This window comes from Corylus avellana, chromosome 9, assembly GCF_965113065.1.
Source record: "Corylus avellana chromosome 9, dhCorAvel1.hap1.2, whole genome shotgun sequence".
In the NCBI taxonomy this organism is placed as follows: domain Eukaryota; kingdom Viridiplantae; phylum Streptophyta; class Magnoliopsida; order Fagales; family Betulaceae; genus Corylus; species Corylus avellana.
Genome location: NC_142498.1, coordinates 21,206,048 through 21,217,291, shown reverse-complemented (window position 1 = coordinate 21,217,291; position 11,244 = coordinate 21,206,048). Strand labels below are relative to the sequence as shown.

Below are 11,244 nucleotides of genomic sequence, written 5' to 3'. Positions count from 1 at the left end.
CCGCACGCGTGCTGAACGGTCAAATATCAGACGCAAAAGAGCTCAGAAAGAACCTTTTTTCTTCTTCTTTCTCTTCCTCCTTTCCATTTTTTCCATAAATATACCGAGATATGTTATATTATACGTACTTTTAATATATATAAATAAAAATAATATTTACATATATTGCAGAGTGCCAGAGTGGGTGAAACTGAAAACAGGAGCTAAGCTATGTAATGTAAGAGAGCCCTGCAAATCATCGTAACCCACGTGCTGAAATGAGCCACCTTGACATTCTGTATTTTCCTACGAAAACACTCTCTACTCCCTCCCTTTTTGAAAAAAAAAAAAAAATCTTAGCATTCTCTCTCTCTCTCTCTCTCTCTCTCCCTCTCTGTCTCTTCTTTCTCTGTGTGAGCTTTTCTTGTACTGTTTTCGTGTTCTCGTTGCCTTGCTCTGCTTTTTCCAAGTTGTTATATTTAATATTTCTTCACTCTTTTTAAAACATCTTACAATTTAAAGCTGCAACGGAATCCCCCATATACATAAAGTGTGTGCGCAGGATAAGAGGTTGCACACTCTTCTCCTTTTTTAACACAAACACAGAGAGAGAGAGAGAGAGAGAGAGAGAGAGGCTTTTAGTTTTTTGTTTTCTTTTTGGTGTCGTTGATTGAGAGAGGGGAGGGAGGCATAGGAGGGAATCAGTGTGATAAGTGGGTGGGGGGATTCATCGAAAGGTCGGTTTCTTTTGGAAGATAAAAATAAGTACTTGATTATAATACAGAAGAGGGCCACTCATGCTTCGGTCCGCGTGCTTTGATTCGAACTGATGGGTTTTTTTCTTTCCTTTTCTTTGTGCCCCGAAGCCCCACCTCTAAGATTTGCAGTCCCTTTTTGCAGTTTTTGTTCCTTGATTTTGGATTCTTGGGGGGTGGGGACTCGTCTGCTATGCTTTTGTGCCCGATTGGACTATTTGTTTTTCTCGGAGAACATCTAATTCTGAAACGTGGGTCGAGGGTAATTTCCCATCTTTCTCGAGGAAAAGTTATGAGGGAAGAAGGAGGGTCAGAGAAAATTCTTCGACTTGTTCTAGATGAGGAATAAGAATTTGCTTCTTGGAATTAAAATGGGTTTTGGAGTTTGAGGTTCTGGGGTGTTGCATAATTGCATTGGAGGTGTTACAGGTGTACATGGGGCACTCATGATGGCTTCTGTTGAAGAGAAAATCAGAGCTGGAGGGTTGATTAGTGGGGCAAATACAAGTCTGCTCGAGGGGATGAAGTTCTTAAAAGAAATGCAGGATCAATCTGGTTTGTTCCCTTTCATAAAAACAATCTACTCTTTTTTTTTTTCTTGACTTTTTGAAATTTCTTTGCTTTTAATAAGCTTGGAATTCTGGTTAATGAAGTTTGGAACTGCTAAAGGTTGAACATTTTTGATGTAGGCTTAGCTTGGAGCACATCTAGTACACTTCATTATGCATTAATGGCTTTTATTTTTTATTTTTGGTTTTTCTTATTTGGTGAATGACACAATAATAGTTTTTAATTTGCTTCATTTGTCTTTTTCTTAGAATATTTTCAAGAGATTATCTTTTTCTTCAGGTGCCAGGAAGGCTATAAACTCTGAGTTATGGCACGCCTGCGCCGGCCCCCTTGTTTCATTGCCTCAGGTGGGGAGTCTGGTTTACTACTTCCCTCAAGGTCATAGCGAGCAGGTTTGCATTTGTTTCCCTTACTTTTGAATACTGACATTTGAAGAGCTGCCTGCCTGCTATATGTTTTTTCTACAATTTGCTGTATGATGTGCTTATGGCTCTTTAGCCAGTATACAAAGATTAATGACTTTCAAAAGCAGAAATCACAATATATCAAATGAAGTGGCAGAGGAGGAAGAGTATTTTTGTTTAATTAACTTTTATGTTTTCTTGGATTTGTGTACTTTTTGTTTTTTAAGTTTTTTGGGTAGCCGTCGAGTCCCTACTGCATAGAATCTTTCAGGGCTTCCAATGTGCCCTTTCTTGTTAAATTATAAAAGCATTTCTCTGCAACTGTTAGTAGAAGGGATGATATTCTGTCTGTTTGAAAGTACGACGTGGGCAATTGGTTTCCTTTTTCTGCCTAAAATTGTTCTTTTCTTTCCTTCTTTTTTTTTTTTTTTTTTTTTTTTTTTTTTTTTTAAATCCTCATGTGAGGATGATAAAAGATTCGTCTACCCATATCTGTGTTTTATTCCCACTATTATATCCTTACATTCTGATTCATGCATTCAACTTCCTTGGACCTATAATACCTGAGGTTCTAACCTCTAATCAAGTCATAGTTAGTGATGCAGGGCACCCGTGGAGTCATTGTGACTAAGGGGCTGTCTTGTGTAGAAGCTTAGAAGAGATTATGAGATAAGAATGCTGAGAATCTCAGCAGGCAGAAAGGAAAAAACTTGAGAATATTAGGGACAGAGAGAACATTAGATTTGACGAATTGGTAAACGACGCAGGGATTCCATTTGATGAATTGTATACTATCTGGCTTCCTTCTTTCAAGAAAATCAGGAGTGCAGTATATTGATTGTAAAGTTAGTGCATAAAAATTCGACCACAGCACTTCTGAATGGAAGAAGTTTGTATATTTAGCTTGTTTTCATAAATGCAAGATCTCAAAAATATTAAAAGATAAAGAGTGTGGTGGCTGCTTTCTTGGAAAGTATTTCCCGGATATGTGGGAGACGACTTCTCTGTTGAGTTTTTCTGTTTATCTTATAATGATTGATAAAGCTAATGTATTCTTTGTTTGTTGGAACAGGTAGCTGCTTCCACTAAACGGACAGTAACCTCACAAATTCCCAACTATCCTAATCTGCCTTCCCAGTTGATGTGCCAAGTTCAAAATGTCACTTTACATGTATGTGTTTGTGGGTGATTATTTGGTTCCCAATCATGTACATATGGACATTGTTGCATATGTATGATTAGAACATCTATAATTTTACCTCCGCTTTACATTTTTTGATAGGCAGACAAAGATACGGATGAAATATTTGCTCAAATGAGTCTTCAACCAGTCAACTCTGTAAGCTTGTTTACTATTAAATATTATATGATTCTTTGTTTACATTTTTTTTTTTTGACATGTCCGTACAAGAGGGGGAAGGGGGATTCGAACTAGTGACCTCCGCTTCATTAGGCGTGGTCCTAGCCGATTGCTACTTCTTGGGGACGATTCTTTGTTTACATTTATTTATATAGTTTGTGGAGGAAAACAAAACAAGAAAGGAGAAAAGAAAAAAAGAATAACATTGCAATAGTTATAGGTATTGGATATTCATTATGAATTTACCTTTGGCTCAGGAAAAAGATGTCTTCCCTGTTCCAGACTTTGGACTAAAGCCCAGCAAACATCCAAGTGAGTTTTTCTGCAAAACTTTAACTGCAAGTGATACAAGCACACATGGTGGCTTTTCAGTACCACGCAGGGCAGCAGAAAAGCTCTTTCCTCCTTTGGTAAGGATTTAAAACTTTTTGGTTTATATACCTTTTCATGCTTAAGATGGACTTGGGGAATATTTTATATATATTCACTTTCAAATGTGTACATTTTCCAGGATTATACAGTGCAACCACCAATGCAGGAACTTGTCGTTCAGGACTTGCATGATAACACATGGACATTCCGCCACATATACCGCGGTAAGGATACTGGTATTTGTCTCTATTTCAGTACTATTACTCTCGGAGGTTTTGAACTATAAATTTGGCTTGTATTGCCAGAAAATGTCTTAGTACTTATTCTTCTCCTAGTAGTTGTTAGTATTTCTGAACTACACAACATTCCATTCTGAATGGTTCTTCAGTTTATATGCATCTGTCCGCAATGCATTGGACTTGTTCTCTTGAGTATGACCTATAAATCTGTTTTATTTAGGCCAACCCAAGCGACACCTTCTCACAACTGGATGGAGTTTGTTTGTTGGTGCCAAAAGACTTAAAGCAGGTGATGCTGTCCTGTTTATCAGGTAAATAGTCGTCAACTTATTAGTAAGCTAACTCAACTTTGTGGCCTGAACTCTCTAAAGTCATGGTGATGTGCCAACATTGGTCATCTAGCTCATGTTTTCATGGTATGTTAAGATTTCTATCATTGTTTGGAGCTCCAAATCCAAGTAATATGGAAGCCGTCCGAAAGCACAACGCTCTATTACTTTCCAAATGTAGTTAAAAGTTTTATCAAAGCTTGATCATATTATAACTGACTGCCATCATCTGATTGTGAATATAAGGGGTGAAAAGTCACAGTTATTGGTTGGTGTGAGGCGTGCCAACCGACAGCAAACAACATTACCGTCATCAGTTCTATCTGCTGATAGCATGCACATTGGTGTCCTTGCTGCTGCAGCTCATGCTGCTGCTAACCGAAGCCCATTCACAATATTCTACAACCCAAGGTTTTTACTTGATGTGCTATCTTTTCCATATATTTGTTTCTTTTGCCCACTCTTTTCTGGATCTTGTCTCTGCTTCTTGACCTTGCCATGCTTTCTTCTTATTTGTAGGGCATGTCCTTCAGAATTTGTCATTCATTTGGTTAGATTCCGTAAATCTGTCTATGGAACTCAACTGTCGGTTGGCATGAGGTTTGGGATGATGTTTGAAACAGAGGAGTCGAGTAAACGGAGGTAATTTTCTGAATGAGATGATTCTGTTACATATTTATTTGTACCCTGCAGGTATTATGATTAAATTTTGGCTAGAAGGAATATGATATTGGCCAATTAATGCTTATATTTTTCTGTTTAGAAAAATAGAAATATAACACTATCTTCCTGCTTGAAAAACCTACATATAGACAAATCGTTACAATGGTGAGTTCGTTTCCTGAATATGCAGACAGTTGATATTTTTCTTCTTTTCTTCAGGTATATGGGTACAATAGTTGGCATTAGTGACTTAGATCCACTGAGGTGGCCTGGTTCAAAGTGGAGAAATCTTCAGGTGGACTAGATAATTGTTGATGTAACTAAACTGTTCTTTCAAATTGTTGTTAGTTTTTTGTTCCTATTTTTTTTTTTTGGTTGATTGTTTTTGTTCCTATTAAAAGCCAGAAATCATTGTCTTATGATCTATTTGCCAACGAACTTCATGTCTGTTTTATTAACAGGTGGAGTGGGATGAGCCTGGGTGTTGTGATAAACAGAATAGGGTTAGTCCATGGGAAGTAGAGACTCCTGAAAGTCTTTTCATTTTTCCTTCTCTCACTTCAGGTCTCAAACGACCACTACATGCTGGATTTTTGGGTTAGTTTATCTTCTCAATGTTCTGTGTGTTCAAGTTTTGTAGATATCTATCTTATGGGCATTATGCTACCAGGAACAGAAACTGAATGGGGACATTTGGTTAAAAGACCCCTTGTCCAGGTTCCTGAAAATGGAAATGGGGATCTCTCATACTCGATATCTAATATGTGCTCAGAAAATCTGATCAAGATGCTAATGAAACCTCAACTTATGAGCTATCCTGGTAACTTTTTGTCTACTCTACAGCAAGAATCTGCTACGAAGTTGGATCCATTACAGGATGTGAAGACCATGCATGGCACAACCCACCAAAAATCTCAGCTTATCTCATCAGAGGGTACATATCCAATTCAGCCTCAGTCATGCCTTGACCAACATGATGTCATTAACTCAAATTCCTCATCGAAACCAATTCTTTCCGGAAAATTGAATTATGTACCTGAATTTGAAAACCGAACACCGGCCGGAGTTAATACTGAAAAGCCAAGTTTAGAACCTGAGGTTTCAACAGATGAGTTAAGCCAGTTGACTTCAACAGGTGATTGCAACGAGGAAAAACCAGCGGCGTGCCCCGTCAGTCTTCAGAACCCTGTAAACCAGCCCACACTCATTAACCAGAGCCAGGACTCATTGCAACCACAAACGAGTTCGTGGCCTATGCAGCCGCAATTCGAATCATTGATCTACCATTCCCAACAACTTGATGTCCAACAATCTGATTGTTCCAATCTAAATGGCTTACTTCCATCCCTAGACCCTGATGAATGGAAATTTTATCCGTCTTGCCAACCCCTTGGCGGAATGTTTAGATCGCCTGGACCTTTATCCGTGTTTGGATTGCAAGACCCTTCAGCATTGTTTCCTGAAGCAGTTAATCCCCCCTTGCCTTCTATGGGTCAGGAAATCTGGGATCATCAACTTAATAATTTAAACATTTTATCCCAAGCTGATCAGCTCACTGCATTTTCTCATCAAGACCCATGTAACAACATATCAAATGGTTTAAGAGATTTGTCAGATGAGAGCTACAACCAAAGTGGGATTTACAGTTGTGCTAATGTTGATGTTAATAATGGTGGGAGTGCTGTGGTAGATCCTTCTGTTTCAAGCGCCATTCTGGATGATCTATGTATGGTGAAGAATGCCAATTTCCATAATCCCTCCGATTATTTAGTAGGCAACTTCAGTTCATGTCAGGATGTTCAATCCCAGATTACCAATACAAGCCTAGGAGACTCCCAGGCTTTCTCCCGGCAGGACATCCTAGACAACTCAGGAGGTACATCTTCAAGCAATGTGGATTTTGACGAGGGCAGTCTTCTGCAGAATAGCTCATGGCAGCCAGCAGTTCCACCTGTGCGAACCTTCACAAAGGTATGAACTTCATTTAATTTAGGAAAAACTTCACTTTAAACCCTTTAACTACTGGGCGTTTTGAGAAGACTCCCATAAATTTAAAAAACTCTCAATTTAACCTCAAACTTTAATTTGATTCTATATTTGCTTATTCACATGTTCGAATCTTTGGGGTCTTCTTGCTCGTCTGCCATATCTCACCTATCACCTTGCAAACCTCATTGTTCTACAAATTCATCCATTGTAATACAATATTTTCAAGTCAATAAGATGAAGATGTAGCCATATTGGGCATGAACCACCTTATTAGATCCTTTGTGTTTTCTTTTCTATCCCTTCTGTAAATTATGCATCCGTATTATAATTCCACTTTATATTTAACAATTTCGTCCCAACTCACATTTTGCCAAATTGGTGAAGACTAGTGCATTGGCAAAATTTTCATATATTTGACCAAGGGTGATAATTTTCACTTTTGGTTGACAGGTTCAGAAGAAAGGATCTGTTGGGAGGTCAATTGATGTAACTGGTTTTAAAAATTATGATGAACTATGTTATGCAATTGAGTGCATGTTTGGACTTGAAGGGCTACTCAATGACCCCAGAGGTTCAGGGTGGAAATTGGTGTATGTGGATTTTGAGAATGATGTTCTACTTGTTGGGGATGATCCTTGGGAGTAAGTTTTTTTCTTTCATTCTTTATAGTCTATGGTTGCTTTGTTTCTCTTGCTTTCTCTGCTTAAAGATTCATTCTAGGAGCAGCTCTCCAGGTTTTTTTTTTTTTTTTTTTAGCTCTCCAGCTATTAGATGTGCATTGTGTCTGTGCAGGCAATTTGTTCGATGTGTTCGCTGCATCAAAATCTTATCTCCTTCAGAAGTTCAGAAGATGAGTGAAGAGGGTATGAAGCTTCTAAATAGTGCTGCAATGCAAGGGTAGCTGCAATGATTGGGGGCACTTCTCAGCTTCTTTGGGTCTGAAATATTCTTGTCCCTATAATTAATATGATCTCGATCATGTGCACTTAATGTGGCTACATTTTTACTTGCTTTTTCCTTGTAAAGGTGCCATGTGCTCTGTTTGACTTTAGTCGCATTTGTAAGAACATGAAAGTAGATGAGGATCCATTCTAGTATAATAGAGCTTATGTTTGATAGTGAAGATAATGAGATTGAATTGCAAGTCATTGCAAAATCTGAAGGTGGGACAACATGATTGAGAATAGGATACTTGAAATGGAGATTAACCATTTCATAATACATATTTTGTTTTATTACATCTAATGGTGTATATGGTGCTACAATATAACATGTTTATTACGTGGCAACATATATATCATTAGATCTGTGAAATTTAATTTTAACTATGAAATAGTTCTTCTCCATTTCAACATAGCTTAAAAAAGTAATACGCCCAGCAGCTTGAATCAAGTCCAATTAAATTTGGCCTCGCTTAACCCAGCATGGTATTCACTGAGTTACAACTTTGCTACAAGTCTTTTATTAGTCCTCTATTGTCAACAGATAAAGGATTTATTCAGCCACATAATTTGGACCTTTTTACTTGATTGTATGGAAAGGTCCAACAAATCGGATTTCCGGCTAGGTCATTTGGGGCAAGCGCACCATTTATGAAGATGATGAGCTTTGAGAGAAATAGTAAGTGCTACAAGTTGTTTAGGTATGTATGATAAAGAGGATGTGCTACTAGTTTTGCATGCCATTTTCACAAGCTGTTCTACAAATCACGCATATTTTTTTAGCTAAAATAATGAAAGAAATTTGTTAAGCCCCTAGAGAATGCTAATATCTAGTGATAGAGGCTGACCAAGACAGTTTTCTGATTAATTTCAGTTGACTCCAAATAACAGATCAGAGAAAGGGAAGTAAATGGATGTTCTGGGTCAGGGTTTCTGATTAGCCAAACTTGGTGCACAGTTCAAATGGATATTTGTATATGGTCATAAGATTGGCATTTCTAGGCTTTAAGCTCTGATTTGAGGAAAAAAGAAGCTGGTAAGGTGGATTGCGGGCTATAGTGATTCAATAAGAAATAACCATCCATTACTGCATATTGCAAAGATTTCTTAACAGACATACTGATTCATGCGGATCTAAATCTCATGCAACAAGGTTGTTCATTGCACGGAAAGAGAGGACCTGACCCCATTTGCTCGGGGAGTCCATAAAGCCAACCAATGTTCCATTCATACACAGATTACAAAGTGGATATCGCTATATCAGGCTGATGCAAAGTCAGACATTCCATAAACACGTGCCACTACAAGTCCTCTTGAGTTCTAGCATTTGAAACATCGTCACCACTGAGAATATTGTCAAGTAATTTTCAAGATCCTAATGAAAAATCAGCATTATGCTGATCTTCAGGATCTGAGAAAGGCTCATCTTTATTCAAGTAGAAGCACTAGTCAGAGGAAAACATATTTCAAGCTAACAATCCAAAACATCAAATATCCCATATGCTGCTATTTGTTAATATTAATCATTTAATTAATATTCCGACAATTTCCGCTAAAATAGGGAATAAGAAATGTAACAGCCTTAAAATTACATAACAGATCATCCTTCACTGCTGATTTGCAGCTGGGAAAAGAAAAGAAAATAAATTGATACACTTATTCTTCTATCGAAGGAATATCATAAGGATGTGAAAAGCAATGAACTCACACTAATTCTGTGAGAACAATGATAGAACTAGCAAATAATATGTTACCTCTTGCGGTTTCCTACTGCAGCTCCTTATTATCATACTCTTACAGGCTTCTGCAAAACGGCAGACAAATAAACCTCTGATTTCCCTGGCCCAGCTGCGGCGTCCACTTTTTCCCCCACAACCCATTTCAGCTTTTTATATCCAAATCTTTCAATCAACCTTGTTAGCTCACTTTTCTTCACATCATTTGCATAGTAAAAGTTATCCAACCAAAACAAGCCACCAGCCCTCAAAATGCGATCGATATCAAACATCAAGAACTCCAATTTCTCAGGTTTTCCCCCGATGTCTAATCCACTCGCCGCATGAACTAAATCAAACACATTATCATAGAAAGGGAACCGATGATCTAAACTCAAGAACAGAGGGAAAAGTCCTCTTGCAGCAATGAATTCACTAAATGGGGCATCGATATTCAAAGTGTTGGTGATCACAGTCACATTCCTCTCTGCCATTCTAGCAGCAAAGGTCCCCGACCCACCTCCAATATCAAACCCAATTCTGATCCCTCCATTTCCCAAAGCTAAAACATCATCAATCAGAAAATCATTCTTGCTTCTAGCCTTAACAAACCTCAGGTTCTCAGACCCATTTGCCAAATCAAAACAACCAACACAATCTCTACTAATTTTCTTATTGTTCAAGCACCCAAGACTCTTACACCCAATACCACTCCAGGTAAAAATCTTATCACTAACAGGTTTCCAAAGCGAAAAAGGAAAAGGGGAGATGCCCACCTTGGGAGCAGACTTGGCAAAGCACCTCCTTCTAGGCAGAGGCTCACATCCACGCAAAATTAGCTTCTGGGCAACGCTCCAATCGTCTGGGCAAGGCCCAGAGGCCTTGTAAGTCATATACTGAGACAACAAATCCACAGATTTCTCACAGGAATGGCCCACAGAAGCCACCATTTCAGTGATCCCAGTTCTTGAATCTTTCCCCAGTGGGAGCTGGTGGTGCTGGAGAAAAAGTTCGAGCTCTTTTGCAAGATTGGGTCTGGAAAGATCGAGGCTTTCATAGCCAAGAATCTCTTTCTCCATCTTGGCTAGCTTTTTCTGCGAGACATCGATCTGTCTGAGGATCAGCGCTACCTGCTCCGAGATGAGAGAGATGTTCTTGTGGGTGTTGTGAAGTAGGTGGTTTTGGTGGTCCTTTGGAGCGGATGTGAAAGCATAGAGAGCAAATAGATTTGTGGTGAGCACAGAGAAGAGCATAAGAATGTTGACAGCTGAAGAACACAGAGTTACTCTGTTGAATCTGGCTGTTCCATCACCTATTTTCAGAGACACAGAACCCATCTTGCTTCTGCTTTCTTCTACTTCCACTCCTAAGATACAAGCGAGTGACGAGGGTTCTAGCGAGAGCGAGATTTGTGAAGTGGAAGAAGACAAAGGACTGAATAATCAATTTGATATTAAGATTAGATCAGTGTATATTAAGACAGTAACTTCGTGATGGGGTTGTTGTCGGTCCGTGCGTGCGTGAGCCTGGTTGGAAAAGAGTCGGGTGATCCAATCATCTAAAAAATTTAATTTTAAAATTAATTATAATATTTTTACTTTTTATATTACATCAATTATTTTTTATTATAATTCATATAAAAAAAATAATTACAAAACAGATTTTTTTTCATTTTTTTTTTTATATAAAACATTATTACATTTTTCTCTAACATCAATCAAATCTATTACAATTTTGATCCACTTCATTTTTCAAGTCCTTTGCCAAACACACCCAAATAGCCTTCACAATTATTTTACCCTACAATTAATGTTCCAATCCAATTACATAGATGAGATAATAAATAATAATGGTTAGTATATTTGAAAAATTTGTTCCGTGCTTCATTTATTCGAGCAAGTTTTAGATAGTTAGACACTAAATGATTG

General features: G+C 38.1%; 2 protein-coding genes across 6 annotated transcripts; one reads left to right on the top strand and one right to left on the bottom strand.

Moving 5' to 3' along the window:
• The first annotated feature begins 385 nt into the window (after positions 1–385).
• On the top strand, positions 386–7,774 carry MP (Transcriptional factor B3 family protein / auxin-responsive factor AUX/IAA-like protein). 5 transcript variants are annotated; one of them, XM_088519399.1, is made up of 14 exons: positions 386–1,289; positions 1,584–1,696; positions 2,781–2,879; positions 2,991–3,047; positions 3,326–3,478; positions 3,580–3,664; positions 3,900–3,990; positions 4,255–4,419; positions 4,528–4,650; positions 4,891–4,966; positions 5,133–5,268; positions 5,348–6,642; positions 7,111–7,301; positions 7,453–7,774. In XM_088519399.1, the coding sequence occupies exons 1-14, from the start codon at positions 1,181–1,183 to the stop codon at positions 7,559–7,561; spliced, it is 2,802 nt and encodes a 933-aa protein (XP_088375525.1). In that variant the 5' UTR covers positions 386–1,180; the 3' UTR covers positions 7,562–7,774. The 5 variants fall into 5 exon arrangements, with proteins under 5 accessions (XP_088375525.1, XP_059461628.2, XP_059461627.2 ...); XM_059605645.2 differs by having other exon boundaries at positions 5,342–6,642; XM_059605644.2 differs by having other exon boundaries at positions 4,255–4,650.
• A 1,329-nt stretch (positions 7,775–9,103) lies between these two features.
• On the bottom strand, positions 9,104–10,762 carry LOC132190609 (putative methyltransferase At1g29790). Its single transcript, XM_059605647.2, has one exon. It carries the CDS (start codon positions 10,651–10,653, stop codon positions 9,388–9,390), a length of 1,266 nt encoding a protein of 421 aa, XP_059461630.1. The 5' UTR covers positions 10,654–10,762; the 3' UTR covers positions 9,104–9,387.
• Between the last annotated feature and the right edge of the window lie 482 nt (positions 10,763–11,244).

Bases quoted from the DNA above. Each gene is read 5' to 3' on its own strand.
- MP (XM_059605643.2), top strand. From the start codon at position 1,181: ATGATGGCTTCTGTTGAAGAGAAAATCAGAGCTGGAGGGTTGATTAGT. The intron at 1,290-1,583 runs GTTTGTTCCCTT...CTTTTTCTTCAG, and splicing joins AGAAATGCAGGATCAATCTG to GTGCCAGGAAGGCTATAAAC. The intron at 4,651-4,890 runs GTAATTTTCTGA...TCTTTTCTTCAG, and splicing joins GAGGAGTCGAGTAAACGGAG to GTATATGGGTACAATAGTTG.
- LOC132190609 (XM_059605647.2), bottom strand. From the start codon at position 10,653: ATGGGTTCTGTGTCTCTGAAAATAGGTGATGGAACAGCCAGATTCAAC.